The sequence below is a fragment of the Solea solea genome, chromosome 11, assembly GCF_958295425.1.
Source record: "Solea solea chromosome 11, fSolSol10.1, whole genome shotgun sequence".
Classification (NCBI taxonomy): domain Eukaryota; kingdom Metazoa; phylum Chordata; class Actinopteri; order Pleuronectiformes; family Soleidae; genus Solea; species Solea solea.
The window spans coordinates 21,903,988-21,921,265 of record NC_081144.1 but is presented as its reverse complement, the minus strand read 5'-3'; the positions used below and the strand labels follow the sequence as shown (position 1 = coordinate 21,921,265).

Here is a 17,278-nt window from a genome sequence, read left to right as displayed (position 1 = left end):
ACAAACAAATGGCCAACGTTAAAATAAAAATATGTGTATAAACATACGCTATAGTAAACGTCAACAAACATCGGTCATAACACAGACCTACGTGCAGGCCATGCTGAGTTTTAGTGCGTGGGAATTAACCCTCAGCTGCCCGGAGCTTCTTGACCACCACCCACATATTTAGTTCATCTCTGTGCGACCACCTTAAAAGATCCAGAAGCTAGTGAACCACTAGGAGCGCCTGTCTGAGGATAACTGGATTTTAAGGTGGAGCGACATCTACCAGATCAAGTCTGCAACTTTGTCTGGGAGCGGCACCTTTAAGAAACTAACCCACAGCCTACACTTACCGCGAGACTATGTGGTCGAAGTACCGCGATAGCATGGCTGAGTTACAAATCGCCTTCTCATTGGTCTGAAGGTACTGTGTAAAATGGCGCCCAGCGAAATATGAGCAGCCATGAAAAAGAAAAACTACAGTTAGCCATCCCAGAAAAATCACGAAAAATAAAGAATTAAGCAGCCACAAAGACACAATAGTAGCGCTTCACCTCCCCGTTGCCTGGAAGAGGAACGCTGTCTCGAAAGCAGAGAAGGGCTTGTGAGCGGCCCGACCCTCGGCCCTGCTGAAGAAGAGAGGTAGCTAACGCGCCTGCTAACGTTTAGCCTGCTAGCCACTAAGATAACAAAATACTGTCAGGCTAACGTTACCTCGAAGGGATGGTAACTTCAATTCCGGTCAAACTATATGCATGCAAAACCTGTTACCAGTTTATTACGCTGTCATTCACGTAGTTGTTGCATTTTTATACTTTGCCACACAAAATAGAGACGAGTGTTACTTGCAGACTGCACGCGGCTAGTTAGCCGTCTACCTGGCTCACCCACCGTGTTGTGTAAGCAGCTGTCAGATTAGCTTTTATTATTTTATCGAATTATACCCATCGTTTCAACTCAACCATAGTGTAAAATTGCGTGTTTACATTGCGCTCCACTGTCTGTCACTACTTTGAATACTGCTTAGAATTTGGAAAGTGACCGCGCTTTTGTCCCAGCTCACATACACTCAGTCATTATTAACCCTTTCCTATTACCGTCTGTGTGTTGTTGTGGTTCGACAGTGAACTGTAGATCGATGTCATCATTGAAGTTTCAACTGTCCTCATTGTCCTGATTAAGCATCTACTTATCTGTGTTGTTTTGTCTGTAGAATGGGACTTTGAGCTACAGAGCTTCAGACTTTTTTTGGGGAAATTGAGGTCCTTAAACATTTTGCATAACGTTGTCGGCCCACAATTCGTACATCCTCCTTATTGCCAATGAATATTCATAAGAACGAATGATCTCACTGTTAATAAAATAATTGTGATAACCATTTCAGCCACAACTGTGAAGCCCCGTGTGTTTTTAAATAAACACAACATTCACCAGTAACCTGTGAACATTAATAATAAATTAAAAAATTCTGTTAAATTAATATTAAATATTAATGCTATAATGTAAATCCAAAGGCAATGTCTCTTATTGATATTGTCTCATCAATTTGCTTTTCATTTTTTGTTTTGTTTTTACAAACGATTGTGTTTCACTCATTGTTTGGTAAAGTAAGACATTTAGTTTTGCAACATTTGTGACTAAAAAAAATTGCACGAATACAGACATTTATCCATTCAAAATAAATGAATATAGAGTACTGACATATTGTTTGCCCGCTTACATATCTAAAAAAAAAAAGACCACAATAATATTATGAATTAACATTTTGGTCAGGATAATTGTGAGAGGAATTTTTCATATTGTCCAATTCTAAGGAACATAATCATAGCATGATGTTGTAAATGCATGCAAGCTTTATTTTAAGTAAAAATCAGTTAACATAAATTCACTGCATCTACAGATACTCCTGTAAAGAGGGCACTGAGCAGCAATGAATAACTCTCTGGAGGGTACAGGCTCCTATGAGGAGCTGGTGAGGCAGAAAGCTCGGAGCATCCCTCAGCATCGCATGAAGGAGTTCCTTGAGTCATTGGCCAACAAAGGTCCAGATGCCTTGCAGGAGTTCAGCCAGCAAAGCGGAGACACTACAACCACCACCACCACTATGGTTTACCAGCAGGAGGCTAATTGCATCTACACAGACAGCACAGAGGTGGCAGGATCCTTGCTGGAACTGGCTTGTCCGGTAAATTAGTGTGCAACAAAGTAATCTGTGATTGAGTAGAGGGTTTATTTCTTGTTTTGAATGACAATGTTTTCTCATGCAGGTTCAGGTGCAGGTTCAGCCGCAGCAGCAACAGATACAAGAGTCCACATCACATCAGCAATCTATTCAGCAGAATACAGAGCAACAGATAGTGCAGGTATGTACCTATATTGCACCATAATGCTGCATTTGTCACTTAAACTTTTTCTTCTTCTTTGTGTTTTTATTTCTCCTTCTTTATTGGTTAAAAAAAAATTATTCTCTAATCACTGTTTCTTGTTAATTATACAACAATACAAACATATGCCTTTGGGCATTATGTCTATAAACACAGATATGCTACACATATACACACGCTCAAACTAACAGAGAGAATACATAAAAATGCACATGGAAAAACATTTCAGATAGGTTGCTCAATTTACATAATATCTAATATTTACCTTGGATATTAATAGTTTGCAGGTGAGACCGAAAGATATTTTAAAATGTGCTTTATGTTATATATTCAACCATTTTTCTTCTAGTATATGTATTTGGTTTCTCATTGTCATCGTAATGTTCTCCAACTATATATTTCATTCATAATATTTCTATTATTATGATTATTGAAATTGTGCTTTTTTAAAGCCAATTTCTTTGCAAATTGTTAAATTATTGCTACTGTTTTTATTTAAAAAATATTAATATTTATAATTTCCATTTCTTCAGTTATGTCCCCTTCCCAAAAGTAGACTTGGTGGTTTTTGCTGATTGAGGTGTCAAAGACATTTAACAAGTGATTTGTTAAATCTGTTTATGTATTATCTATTGGTGGAACAACGTGACAAAAATTAAGTGATAGTTTAATTCTTGCACTTTTTTTTAAGGTTCAGATCCAGGGCCATCAGCAAGGTCAGATGTTGAGTCAGGTCCTTCAAGTGCCCTCTGGGTCACAGCTGATTCAGCCTGGGGATCTCACAGAGGAGCAGCACCAACAGGTACACTTAACCACACACGTGAATGCATATTGTGTCTGAAACTTGAGTCATTTATTTATATTTTAAAGTTAAATCACTTTTCTTGGTTTAGTTTCAAGCCCAATTGGTGGCAGCTGTTGCAGGAGGACAACAGATCCAAATTCAGACAGTGGGGGCGCTCTCTCCCACCCAGCAACAGGACAGTACAGAGAGAAGGATATTGGGAACCACGGTTGCTACAACCCAGGGAGCTGGTGTCCTCCAACCAGCCAAGAAGCGTAAGGTGGACATGCCCATCACCGTGTCCTATGCTTTGCCTGGTCAACAGGTAGCTACAGTCCTGGCCATCCCACAGGGGCAGGGCCAGCAGCAAAGTTACGTATCCCTGCGGCCAGACCTCCTAACAGTGGACAGTTCTCATCTATACAGTGCTACAGGTACCATTACCAGTCCCACTGGGGAAACATGGACCATCCCCGTGTATTCTGCTCCCACTGGCTCCGGAGGCCGTGAACAAGTGACACACATTGCCATCCCCCAGGAGGCTTATGGAACAGTGCAGGTCACAGGGGCGAACACCACAACAATGACCACATTGCCGACACAAGTCACTATTGAAAACGACAAGATGAAAAACCAGACCAGTCAGAGTCAGACAGTGCAGGCTGTTTCCAGCATAACAAGTTCTGCAGGAATGGGGGGCCACGAAGAAGTGGTGCACACACTGTCCGCCAACACGCTGTTCCCTGCCCAGCTGATGAATGGAAACATCCACATCCCCGTGGCGGTGCAGGGTTACCCTAATGCTACACAGTCTCTCATCTGGGACCCTCAGCAGCAGGTGTTGCACACCCAAGGGCTGACCGGACAGGAAGCACAGCAGCTCCAGGTACTAATGCAACCGTAAAGCCATTGTTTGCTCTTTTTATTATTTGTGAGTATATTAAAAATGAAACTGATGATTCTATCTCTTTAACCTCCTGGTCATATTATTTAGCCTTGTTGTGAGTCTAGGTCTAAGAGCTAGAGGACGAATAGAGCCATTTTAGGTTTACAGTGATATGTTCTCTGCTAAACTACATGCCGGTGTGTCCTTGGGCAAGACACTTAACCCCACATTGCTATTGACGGCTGTTCCGGCAGCATGTGAATGGGTATGAAAGATGAGTGATTTGCTACACATAGATGCGCTGTATCAAAGTGTGATGGGTGAATGGCATAACTGTTGTGTAAAGCAGCTTCGAGTGGTCATCGAGACTAGAAAAGCGCTATATAAATACAAACCATTTACTATTTAAATCTGTGGTGTTGTGCTGTAGAGACAGGTAAAGGATTTCCTCTAAGGATTTCCTCTGGCAGCTCAAACAGGTCAACACAACGTCTTTATTAAAACACGCATGAATGTCCCCTCAACAGCAGTGTTTCAGAGCTGCAGCATAGCTCTGTTATCAAGTTCATGATGAGTGGTAGGGTGTTAACAGTGTTAACGAGGAAACAACTACTATAGAGAGAGATCATTTTTGCTTTATTTGCCTGTCCTTAATACATGCATACATATGCAACCTTTATTTTTACTTGAGAATTGATTGAGAGGTGACCCGCATTGATATTAACTTAAAGCATAGCAAAGGAGTATTGAGTACAATAAAATGCCGTAACTGCCATAATTGTAGTGTAAGGCTGTAAGGCTGCTTGATAAGCAGCTCAATAGGGCAAATTATGTAATGCCACTTTTAGTCCACCCTGTACCTGCGCCATAGTCGCATAGTACACAGTCAAACCAAAGGGGGTCGAAAGGGTCTATTGTGATCTTTTGATCAAAGCTGTGTTTCCATCATGGCACAGATTTGGTTTGGTACAGTTTGGTGCAGTTTGGACGGTTAAGCCCTTGGTCAGGCTTGCGTTTCGACTGAGAACATTACCTTTACTTGGTAGGTAGACAACAATGGAGGACACCCAGCAGCTGGTTTATTTCCTGCTTGATTTGTGGCTGTTTGTCTCCACAAGACATCAAGCTTTGTATAGACTGCAGGCATTGAAGAAACACCAGTCACAGAGGTGTGACACTTTTCTGTCTCTCAATCGGCTCACTGTCGTGAGTGGAGCCAATCTGGCTCCTCCAATAGTCTGGTACCCCAAGGGAAGCGTTGTAGTTGTGTGTTGTAGCAGGGTAACATCTAAAACATGCAGGGCAGTGTTCCCTGAGGACCAGGCTTGGGAAACACTGCAATACAGGAAAAAAACGCAGCAACAATATAGACAAACACAGACATTCATTGTGTGGAAACTTCTGGTAGTTTCCCAGTCAGAGCTTTATAAATAAATGAATGTGAATTGCGTCTCTCTTGAGGACATGCCCATTTGAGTATACAGTGATGAACATGCTGGTGTGTTTGTGTATGTACAGGCTCAGACAGTGGTAGCAGAGATAGATGGAGGCCAACAGCACGTGCAGGTGCAGGAGCTGCTGCTGCCTGCCATACTGAAGCCAGAAGAGGGGCTCGACGTGTGGCGGCTTTGGGCTCAGCGGAAAAACGCAGAGTTGGAGAAATCAGAGAGTACTAAACTGGCTCCAATAGGCAGTAAGTGAATGCACACACTGTTTGTCATAGTATTGAATAATTGTTTTTTTTCTTTCCAGCCAAGTCATGCGACGTGTATGTGTGTGTTTCAGGACGTCAGGCTTTACGTTTCCAGGAGGACTTGGTGTCATGTGCAGTCGCTGAGCTCTGCATGGGTCTCTCTTTGATGACAACAGACGCCCGGGGGTTGGAAGGGGAATCTTATGAGGCTGATGTTCTTTACTATGTATTTCTGTGCATACAAAAAGTAAGTTCACTACTCGCACCCTACTGCTGTTTATTGCTATTTGGTTGATATGTGGAGACACAAATTGCATAAGCTGCATCTGTCTGTCCTTTCTCTTTTCTGCAGTATCTGTTTGACAATGGTCGCGTGGATGACGTTTTCTCAGATCAGTACTACACTCGCTTCGCTCACAGTCTGCACCAGATCCTGGAGCCTTGGAGACCAGCTGTTCATCCATTAGGTCAGAATATTGATGTTTATCAAACATAGTGTGGAGCATTAATGTGGGTTGTTGTGTTTACTCAAATATGCACCGTGACATTTGCCTTTTCTTACATTCTGTATGTGTCCAAGACAAATATCCTGCAGGACAATAAATCTTATCTTGTGTACCACAAAAGTAGTGAAGTTCTATACTTAGCCCCACCCCGAGCTGAGGACAATCGGCCTGGCTAATTAGTTATACATTACATGACATTACATTTGAGTTTCTGTGCTCAGTTGGTTCCATGTCTCCAGAGGGTCAACACCTTCAGCCGAGTTAATGTTTTAAGGTTTTGAAATAAACTGAGTAGGTTGTGTTTAAATCTAAAGAAGTTCTTTCAGAGGTCTGCAAATAAGCCACACTAAATATTGACTTTTGCATGTAGAAGCCATTTTGTTATTATTAATATTATGATGCAAGATCATCCTAGACATAAATTATGTAGAGGAGCTGGCTGTGTTTTGGTAAATACTAAGAATTCCTTATTAACATAAACTAATCAATTCTGTCTTGCTTGACTTGTTTTCAAAACTACTTGAGGTTTATAGTCTCATAACCTCTCCTTCCAGGTTACATTATTCCCAGTCATGTGACAGAGGAGATGCTGTGGGAAGGTAAACAGCTGGGAGCTCATTCACCCTCAACACTGCTCACAACTCTAATGTTCTTCAACACAAAGTGAGTCTCACAGTTCATCACTTGTCACATATGAGTGATTTTGCTGCTTTACATTATACAGTCTAACAGTGTGACATCAACACACACTGTTTCTACAGATATTTCCACCTAAAAACAGTGGATCAGCATCTGAAAGTGGCCTTTTCTAAGGTGCTCAGACACACCAGGAAAAGTCCTAACAACCCCAAAGACAAGAGCACCAGCATCCGCTATCTCAAGTCCACAGAGAGGTTTATAGGCCAGAAAGGTGAGAGCACACACACACGTCCCGCCTAAGAGAATAATCCTACACTTATCAGTCACTTGATTAGGAGACACCTAGTAATGGGGCAGGACTGGTACCTGGTGTGGTCTTCTGCTGTTGTAGTGCATCTCCTTTACGGTTCAACATGATATTTGATTAGAGATGGTCCTCTGCATACCTCAGTTATAACTATATATAAATATATATATATATATATATATATATATAAGTGGTAATTTGTGTCTTCTGTTGCCTTTCTATAATTTGGAGGGGGAGACTTGGAGTTGATACACAGCACTCATATTTCTGGGGGATATCGCAGCAGAGCTGCATAAATTCAGCGGAGTTCAGCACGAGCGGGAAAGGAAGTAGGAAAATAAAACATCAGATTTACTTTTCACAATAAAAGATCCCGTGTTGACACCACATCACACTTCACTTTACTACATCAGAAAGAGTCCTTGCGAGCTTAGCGTGCTCCTGTTTATTCGCTCGGTAGAAATACTGCCCCCCTGCAGTGCTCACTCACCCCCCACTCACCGATAACTCCCTGCCCACTTTTTGTAGATTTGAAGGCATTGGGCGGAGTCAGCTTCAGAACAGGGGTTGAGTTCCTCTTCCCATTAGATCATTATTTTCTAAAATACTCATACCAACAACCAGGTCAGGTGTTCAAAGTCAAGTAAATCACAGTTTTCCTCATTCTGATGCTTGGTTTGAACTCAAGTAGGGTTAGAATCAACAAGACTAAATGCCATGTGATTGATTGAGAAGATGGCCTTTGAGTGTATATTTACCTAATGTACACATTTTTCTATCTCTTCAGTGACAGATGACATGTACTCGGAGCAGCTGGAGGATCCAGAGAACCCGCTGCGATGCCCCATCAAACTCTATGATTTCTACCTCTTCAAATGGTAAATATGATTCATAAAGATGACAAAGGGATTCAGTGAAAGGATAAATATGATTTAATTCAGGATAAACCAGTGATAACATAAACACAAATCTGGCAGTTTTTTTGTGGTACAAAATAATCCTTATTCGGTCCTGGATTACTCATAAGAAGAGTCAAGAGATTTTGTTGTGCACGTGCTGCTGTGATACCTTTAAATAAAATCTATTTGTGTTATTGACATGCGAGGTGGCGTACATGTTGCACTCAGTGTTCAAGTGCTAAAACCTGCAGAAGCTCTGTTGCTAGGCAACTGGCAAAAACATGGATGCAATATAATAACTTTCCCTTTTTTCTTCTCATCAAATGGTGGAATGTATTTGTCCCACTCAGTGTATATCCTGTAGAAATGTGCCTTATCGCATTTAGCGAGGACATTTCTAAAATCTTATTATTTAACAGAGGAGTCTGATGTATTTAGCGACAGCACTGCCAAAAGCGGGCGATCATGAGCTGAATCACAAACCGTGCAGCACTATTTCAGCTCAGTGATGCAGGATGTACTGAACTAATATTTTTAATGATCTGATTCTAATGATTCAGTACACCAAGAACAACTGCTCTGCTTGTCACTAGTGTGCAGAGCCCTTCTGGTGACATAGGTGAAAAGTCACGCACACATGTCTACCGTAAAGAACATAGCAAATGTGCAAGCTCATTGTGTATCCTACCACATATGACAGTTATATAACTACCAGGGACAAAACTCAGAGTGAGGAGAGAAATACTCGACTGTTATCTTTTGTGTTTTCATTTTATTGTGTAAATTTGTCACAAAGTGATCACAGCTACTCTTAATCTGTCCATGGACAGCTATTCCCATAATTCCTTGTTGCTTCACGACACAAACGAGTGCTGCATACAAACACTGCTACTTTACCGTTAATATAATTCTATTTGTTTCACATTAAAATGGTCTTATAAATTAGTCGTAGAAATGACATACAATGCATTTTACATCATCATCAAACTTTTATCATGAAAGCACACTTCCCCACTTCATTTCTCTCAGTTCCCTAAAGTATTTAATTATTTTTTGACGCACACAAACGGACTGAAACTCTAATATTGACTTGATAAGCGTGACTTGAACTCGTCCTCACACTGTGTTCTCTCTGCTTCTCTTCTTCAGTCCACAGAGTGCTAAAGGTCGCAATGACACCTTCTACCTGACTCCCGAGCCCGTGGTCGCCCCCAACAGCCCCATCTGGTACTCGACTCAGCCGATCCCAAAGGAGCAGCTGGAGCAGATGCTTTCTCGCATCCTCGCCGTGCGTGAAATCCAGGAAATCATTAACTTGTCAGAGAGCGTGCACTAGTTTGACCGCAGGAGAACCATATAAACGGACTAGACTCTCCCCCTCTTTCTCGTCACCCAGCCTTTGATTGCTCATTATCGCCAGTAGTTTTTATATTCTTACCATCTTGTGGTCTGTAAGGGTGGCATGTATATGTTTATAATCATTATATCTTACACCCATGGACTGTACATACACAAACCCACAACGCAGATGATCATTTGCCTTACTGAGGCTGTCGCTCAGAAGTCTTTTTTTGTTTGTTTTTGGCCAAACGATGTGTTGTCTTATCTTTTTATTGGACCTAAACTCTAATTTAAATATTATTTTAGCTGTTGTTTCTGTTCACCAATAGTAATAAGGCAATTGTTGATTTTCTTTGTCTTTTGTTTTTAATCTGTAATATAACTCAAATCTATTTTCACTAGGGTTGGCCTGCACTATTGTTTTTCCTTAGACTACATTCAGACTTGGTATTAACATCCGTCCAGGCAGAGGACATGTGGCCACATTCCTGAGCTGCAGGAACACAAATCTGTCCTCAGGATGGATTAGAGACTGCCTTCCAACCTGAAGTCCTCTGATCCACGTTTATTTGCAGCCATTTCCACAATATTACCACTGGTCACCATTTATTTCTTTTTTCTACTCTGGCATGAGTAGAGCTTCGATTCACTTCAGACTTGTTAAAGACACAATTTTATGGGAAGCCAGATCTGATCATATGTGGTCACAGTAGTCCAACTCAAGGTTGTTCATATGCAATCAAATCACAGAGGATGGATGTTAGTACCAGCTCTGATGTTGTTCATTGTTGTCTGCTTTGGTCGCTGTAAAGTCTCACAGCGAATACTTCAGTGGTCCTAAGACACCATTAAGTAACCAAACGAGTGTGAATTCATCTTTTGCATTTCACTTGTCTGTCTTGAGCGGAGGTCACGTGTGTTCACACCCAACAGTGGCACAGAATCCCATCAGGATATTACTCCAGTAATGAACTCTATTGCTCAAGTGTCACTTATTCGACCTGCAGCTACACGCACTTGCCACATGGTGGAGATGTGGCAGAGTGAGGGGCTGAGGAAGCAGACTGCTGCTGCTGCTGGACCCTCCTGTCCTCTCACCCTCAGTACAACCCCAAAACTCACCCGCAGAGGGATCTCTTGTATCATAACATGTTTATTACACGGACGGATGAAAGAAGAAGTGGAATAGCCCTTGATATTCTATACTCTATAATAGTCATGGCTCCTCTATGTATTATTAAGGGTTTTCAGCCATGTGAAGGAGGAACGGCAGTGCCTGTGTGTTTTTGAAACATGACCTTTTTGTACAGCCACGATACCATGTGTCTGCCTTTGTAGCAACTCCAGCATCAATTCTGAACACACATTTTCTGCATTGTGTGATATAAAATGATGTTAAAAAAAATTATTTTTTCCCCCTGAATTAAAGTCGTTTCACCATCAGTAATGGAGGCAAACTATAAAATCAGCAATGAATTGGTCAAAGTTGTTAAATCAAATATTGGGTATTAGAGGTGCAACATCTAATTGGTTAATAAATTACTAAAGTAAATAATAATAATAATAACTAGGTATGGGCATTTCTAGCATCAAATATTGTAAACTCCAGCACATGAGCGAGTGAAATGAATTCAAGATGCATTCAAGAAACCTGGTAAATTTCCTCACGTCTGCAAACACATATGAAGTCCCCTAACAATGCTTGCTTATGCTGCCACCTTGTAATAATGGAGTTACCGCACATAAGGCAGTCATTGGGGTAGAAAGATTAGTTTTTATAAATTATAAAACATTTGTTTTATATCTTCTTCTTTATACAGTTTTACATTATGAAGTCAAAGTCACAGTAACGGATCATCTTTACAATCAAGGGGCCGAAGGCGGGGTACGCCCTGGACAGATCGTCAGTCCATCACAGGGCAAACATAAGGAGAACAACAATGATTCACTCTCACATTAACACCCATGATCAATTTAGAGTGTCCAGTTATTAGCCTCTACATGTTTTTGGACTGTGGGAGGATACTGGAGAGCCCATCTAGTCACTTCAACATTTAATGACATCAAATGGTGAAACTGCAGAGGGCAACAATGACGGATTTCTTTGCTCTCCCTTCTCCTCTCTCTTTATCAAGCGCGACAGGGAGCTACTGTTGCCTTCGCATGCCAGAAACACTCTCTCCCAGCTCTCCCACTCCGTCTTTGGTTTCCTCCTCCTTCATTGGCTTATGCATCAGGTTTATGTAAGTGGAACCTGAAGTACTTCTTCTTTCAGCTTCTCACACAGTGGATCATCTGCCTCCTTCTCGTCCTCTCCCTTTGTCCTCATGTCCTCCTTCCAAACATCAATGCATCTTCTCTCCGATCTTCCTCTTTTTCTCCGCCTTCAACATCCTTTGTCCAGTTCAACCACGATCCCTCGTCTGCACGTGACCAAACCCTATCAACTTTGCCTTTATCTTACTTTATTTCCAAACCCTTAAAAAAACACTTTTTCCAAGGCCTCAGAAAGTATCAAGGCAAATATTATTTTATAATATATGTTACCATGTACAATTCCACTAAATGTAGTTTTTCTGTCCATGCTTTTACCTGACAGACGTCAATTGGTTTTCCATTTGTCCATTTTTGTGGATGCACCTGTGTCTCAAGCGTTACCTCTTCTTCTGTCAGAATTTAAACAGTGCCTGTACATTAAATTCAGTGTTCACTGTACGGTACATCCATGCTTAATGTTAAACACTGGACTTCTGGAAGTCAACATGTGCAAATTATGTCTGGCGTAAAGATGTGAAGACTGAAACGTTAGTCATTGGAGACATCTGGGTGGTTTTATAGTTAAAATTGTCCTTGCGTGCACTGGTCTGACCTGAATGGCCGGGGATTTACTTAATCTCTCCTGGTGAAAAGTGAAAATACCAGTCTGTGAATTCCTTTACCAGCATGTATTTGCATGTTGTCAGGCCAGTTTTGTGCCTGCAGGGCCTGACACTGTCTCCGAGCACACGCAGCACTATTTCTGCAGCCTCTGTCCTTGTTTCTCACGTACCGTGTGACCAGTGTCTTTGCCTTTGTTATATCAGCTTAATGCCATATGAGTTCAGGGGGCGTTAGAGCCTGGATTTAACAGCGATGACGAGGGCAGCAACCTCCTCAGCAGGTTTCCCGGGTGTAACATCTGCTGTATTGTGTTCTGTGGCGGCTCTGGGGGAGATTTCTGTCCATGACGGTGATGTCTCCTCCTCCCTGTTCGCTCTCCACGTCCTGAGGAGCCATGGGGTTGATCCGGATTGTGGGGGTTAATTTTCGAACCGGCTCCCTGAATCTGTGGGCCGCTGAGGAAGAGAAGACACCTAATTAAAATGTCATCATACGCTACACTGACTAATAATATGCTGCCTGTGCTCAAACTGAGAATGGTGTGTGTGTTGGGAGCTTATTTCTGGTCTCTCACCCTGCCGAGCTCCTTCCTGTTACTCCGCCGAGCCACTTCAGCAGACACTGATACACGAAGATGTACTGCTCCTGGTTACATAGGAATGAATGAGCAGGTGAGGAGGATAATAAATAAAGGGAACACGGATAGGGGTAGTATTTTTGAAAAATTGTGCTTCCCAACCTCAGTTTCCCCTGAGTTTCTTTGTTACGTTACACTTACAGGACCAAGTGTCACTGGTGGGCACGAAACAAAGAAAAGAATGAAGATATTTCTCAACTCAGGGGAAACTGAGGTTGAGGAAGCACAATTTTTCAAAAGTTCTACCCCTATTCTAGTTATACAAAGCTAAATGCAAATCGGTGAAGTATTCCTATAAGTAAAAGATGTCAGTATTTGAGTATTGTACCGACCAGATTCTGGACCATCCACATCCGATGTAGGCGCAGATCTTCCACAGCGGCGCGGATGTCAGGCGGGATGCCACGAGCGCACAGCTGCATCAGCCACAGCAGAGTCACAAACGTCCCCGAGCGCCCAACACCTGCACTGGAAGCACACAAAAACACGGGGGTTGACTTCAAAAAACAAAACAAAACCCTCCACCTGATGAACGTCACTAAAGGAGTGAGCTCTGGGCTTCAGGTCCAAAGGTCAGACCTGCAGTGGACCACAGTCGGGCCCAGGCGAGGGATGGCCTCCAAATGCTCTCTCACGTAGTCAGTGAAGGCACACAGAGACGACGACTCTTTAGGGATGCTACGGTCTGGCCAGGAGTAGTAGTAGTAGTGTGTGATTACGCGGTCTGTTGGACAGTCTCTCTGAAACAACAACCACAAGGACTTTCTTTGATGGATGACTTGCATGGTCAGTGCACACGGAGGCCAGCAGCAGCAGCAGTTTAAAGGCAGCGGGGAAGATGATGAATGTGTCTTTCTCTCACCTGTCTGAGGTTAATGGTGGTGATAAAATAATCTGGACCTTTCCTGCAGGTCACTGTTGTCACTTGGATCAGTCCGTGATAAACTGTCCCTCGTTCCACAGGCCAGTACCTATCGCACAGCACCTGAACACAGCAGAGGAGGAGAGAGCGTGAGACATCTCTATGAATTTTAAAGTGTGTTGTCTGAGGCCACTCTCATGTTTGTATGCTGAACATTCAGTTGCCCCATGGAAACAAATCTGGACTGACAGCAACCTATTTTGCATCTTCCACACCAAGCCTTAGTAAAAGAGTTGTGTTTTTATTAAGAGGCAAAAAACAGACGTTTGTGAACCTCTCACTCTCCCGCACCAAAGTCCATAAAGAAAACCAACGTTTTTAGCTTGACGGAGGCTGAAATCGATGAATCACTCCTGTGTCCAATGACATAAAATCACGTTTTTTTTGGTTGTTTAACTGTGGACGTTATGTTTCTATGAAGGTAGTGTAACAGACTACACCCTTTTTACAACCGCTCAGCCATGACAATTAACATGTATTTTTTTTCCATGCATTACAAATACTGCTTATATTGAGTATATTGAATTCATTTGAAAACAAACAGAGAAAGGTCTTGTTTGAACTGGGATTTGAGCCTACTCTTATTTTGTGTAAATGTGTAAATACGTATGATTCTATTCAATACATTTTATGCTGTCTATTGTTTTACCTGACAAACATGTGGAACTTTTTGTTTTCAGGCACATGTTTCCCTGTTTTTGTCCTTATTTACATATTTTATTGATGTTTTATTGTCATCTGTTCTTTTTTATTATTTCATCTGATCAGATGTTTCCCTGATAACGATATCCAGGTGTGCTGGAGCAGAGAAATAGAATCTAAAACACACACAGGGCAGTGGATACACAACGACCAGGATTGACAAACATTAAAAAAGAATGATGATATTTCTCGAAACTGAGGTTGGAAAGCACAATTTCTCAAAATTCTACCCTTATTCTAGCTAAAGCTAAATGCAAATCGGTGACGTATTCCTTTAAGTGTGTCCGCCTCCTCTACACTAGGTGGCGATGTGTTCAGCTTGTTAGTATTATACATTTTCTGGTTCACCTATGACATCCCAGACCTAAACAACTTTAGCTGGCAGCTAGTTGTTAGCATCGAGTGTCTTTCTACCATCCATTAATGTCAAAAATGTGTAATTATTTAAGCTGAAAGAGCCTCAATTCAGTCTCCTCATCAATCCAGAAATGTACCACTCTTGGTTTTTGCCATGGTTTCCCATTGTTGTCTTCTAGCTTCTATTATTTCTGGTTCAAAGCCTGGGGGCAAGGATTGTGGAGTAGGAATGTACTGTAATGCAATAATACTTCAGCTTCCAACCACATTATTTAGCTGTAATACTGTAGTCTGATATTTCAAAAGTCTGGTTTTAGTCGGGATAAGACAATTCTTTCTTTTTCTAATGTCATGTAAACGTTATGATCACTTTAACCAGGGCATCAGAAATATTAAGAATAAGCTGACAAGGTTAGTAGTTTGTACCAGAAAAGCTCCTTAAGAGATAACAAAAAGAGTACACACACACACACACACACACATAAAGAATATGCCTTTTCTTACAATGTCCTTGTGTTTCAGAGCTGTCACCATGACGATTATCTGGACGTTTTGCTCCCACACCATCCTCCAGAAGTCTGCCATGGTGTTGGGCAGAGGTCCCTGTGTGCAGATGAAGTCTCGCTCTGACCCTCCACCCTGAGAACACACACACACACACACACACACAGAGTCACGGGTGCAGCAGGTACACAGATGCCACAGATGTTCAGGAGTTAAAACCCTAAATGATTGATCTCTTACAGGCACAAAGTTTGCATTGATGTAGTCCGTGTGTGGAATGGAGTTTTGAACGGACAGCCTCACGCGACAGTGGTCGTCTGTGTTGGATCAAAACAAATAGAAATCAGACAAATGGAACTTGTGCACGCCGTGTGGACATTCTTCTGTGTTACGGCACATTATGCACTCACATGGTAAAATGTAGGGATATCTGTTCTTTTCTCTGTTGACCTCTGACTCTGCCGCTCTGGCCGGGAGCTCTTTGCCAACGTCATTTAGCTCCTTCACACAAATAAAGTGGTTGGCACTCATTTCCAAAGCTAAATCTAACACAAGTTCACTTTCTAAATACACCAGTTACCTCAAACTCCTTTCTAAAGCCTCTGTTTTCGTAAGCAGCGAGTGTCTGGCAGCGGAGATGAAACTCCTGCAGAATCTGTGCTCTCGTGAAAGTCTTCACCCTGTGAAACAGAGGATGTCGGATCATCAAACCACTCATAACCACACTTATGAGTTGTTAGCATTGAAAAAAATATATCATTTAACCAATTTTCTTATATCTTGGTGGGGTATGGCCCAAAAAAGAACAGCAGCAGAGCGAGTTAAAGTTCCAGTGTGTAACATTTAGGAGGGTTCATAGGCAGAAAGTAATATTAAAAGAAAAAGTAAGTGTATAATTACTTTAAAACAAAAACCATTTCTTTTTTGTAGCTTTAAAATCCGCCTTTTAACAAGCTTTCTATGCAATCTGATCAGATCTTTGATGTTGGCAGTTGTATATTCTCTTGGATCACTCTCTAGCTTGATTTTGTTTGTTCCTGCCTGCTTTGGTCCCAAAAAGTATTAAAACAAGAGTCTCTGTCACTGTCATTATTACCCAAATGACAACAAACTATTTCATTCTAATAAGAAATAAGAAATGCTGTCCTTCCTACCTCATGTCTTTTCCCGCCGATGTTGTACTTTAACCAGAAATCCAACAAATCCAGCGTCAGGATGTCGGTTGATACCAGGTCAGTGTTGATGCTGAGAAAATGATCACAAATTCTGAACTACTGTGAACACATCTGTTTCAACCTTGTGTTTTCCCCTCCCCCAAGTGGTTAAAAAGGAATTTTAACCCTTCGACAGAGGCATTGAACAATAGAAAAACGCCTATAATAGACCTGTAATTACAGATATTTAAGTTTTTTTTTCTTTTACCATGGTTTAAATAAAATCTTTTATCTTCCTTGTCTAATTCCACCCCTCCTCCCATGTCCTCATTACAGTGGAAAGGCAAAGTGTGTCTAACATTCACACAGGAGAATTAGTGACACTGACCTAACAGGAAAGAAAACCTGTTCTGACGAGTTCTCAACCCTGAGCACAAACAACACAGAGGTGCATTTCAACAGCTCCGGTATCACCGGGATTACCTTCACACTCCGTCCTCTGGTGAATGGTTTAAGAGGAGAAGGACAGAGGCAGACTCCAGGGCTCCAAGTCATCTTAAAGATGTCTGGTTTTAATATTCTCTCTTTCTCTCTCTCTCTCTCTAGGTGTGTGTGTGTGCACAGGAAGAAGTGTAATGGGTGGAGACAGTGGGTGGAGACAGGAAGACTAAACTCCAGGAAGGGATGGATGTCATTAT

General features: G+C 41.8%; 2 protein-coding genes across 3 annotated transcripts; one reads left to right on the top strand and one right to left on the bottom strand.

The window, feature by feature from the left end:
• The first annotated feature begins 340 nt into the window (after positions 1–340).
• Positions 341–10,740, top strand: LOC131468645 (transcriptional regulator QRICH1-like). Its single transcript, XM_058643135.1, has 12 exons — positions 341–627; positions 1,886–2,170; positions 2,253–2,348; positions 3,061–3,171; positions 3,263–4,039; positions 5,558–5,732; positions 5,825–5,979; positions 6,085–6,199; positions 6,793–6,901; positions 7,000–7,148; positions 7,972–8,062; positions 9,233–10,740. Exons 2-12 carry the CDS (start codon positions 1,916–1,918, stop codon positions 9,417–9,419), a joined length of 2,220 nt encoding a protein of 739 aa, XP_058499118.1. The 5' UTR covers positions 341–627; positions 1,886–1,915; the 3' UTR covers positions 9,420–10,740.
• A 1,754-nt stretch (positions 10,741–12,494) lies between these two features.
• LOC131468646 (receptor-type tyrosine-protein phosphatase V-like) lies at positions 12,495–17,221 on the bottom strand. Of its 2 annotated transcripts, XM_058643136.1 has the most exons (11): positions 17,064–17,221; positions 16,581–16,671; positions 16,007–16,106; positions 15,837–15,927; positions 15,667–15,743; positions 15,427–15,561; positions 13,804–13,926; positions 13,521–13,681; positions 13,274–13,409; positions 12,879–12,949; positions 12,495–12,759 (listed from the first exon to the last, which is right to left on the bottom strand). In XM_058643136.1, the coding sequence occupies exons 2-11, from the start codon at positions 16,583–16,585 to the stop codon at positions 12,525–12,527; spliced, it is 1,134 nt and encodes a 377-aa protein (XP_058499119.1). In that variant the 5' UTR covers positions 16,586–16,671; positions 17,064–17,221; the 3' UTR covers positions 12,495–12,524. The 2 variants fall into 2 exon arrangements, with proteins under 2 accessions (XP_058499119.1, XP_058499120.1); XM_058643137.1 differs by lacking the exon at positions 17,064–17,221 and having other exon boundaries at positions 16,581–17,025.
• Positions 17,222–17,278: the final 57 nt, after the last annotated feature.

Bases quoted from the DNA above. Each gene is read 5' to 3' on its own strand.
- LOC131468645 (XM_058643135.1), top strand. From the start codon at position 1,916: ATGAATAACTCTCTGGAGGGTACAGGCTCCTATGAGGAGCTGGTGAGG. The intron at 3,172-3,262 runs GTACACTTAACC...TTCTTGGTTTAG, and splicing joins CAGAGGAGCAGCACCAACAG to TTTCAAGCCCAATTGGTGGC. The intron at 7,149-7,971 runs GTGAGAGCACAC...CTATCTCTTCAG, and splicing joins GAGGTTTATAGGCCAGAAAG to TGACAGATGACATGTACTCG.
- LOC131468646 (XM_058643136.1), bottom strand. The intron at 13,682-13,803 runs GTGAGAGAAAGA...TTGTTGTTTCAG, and splicing joins CCACCATTAACCTCAGACAG to AGAGACTGTCCAACAGACCG. The intron at 12,760-12,878 runs GTGAGAGACCAG...TCTCTTCCTCAG, and splicing joins ACAGGAAGGAGCTCGGCAGG to CGGCCCACAGATTCAGGGAG.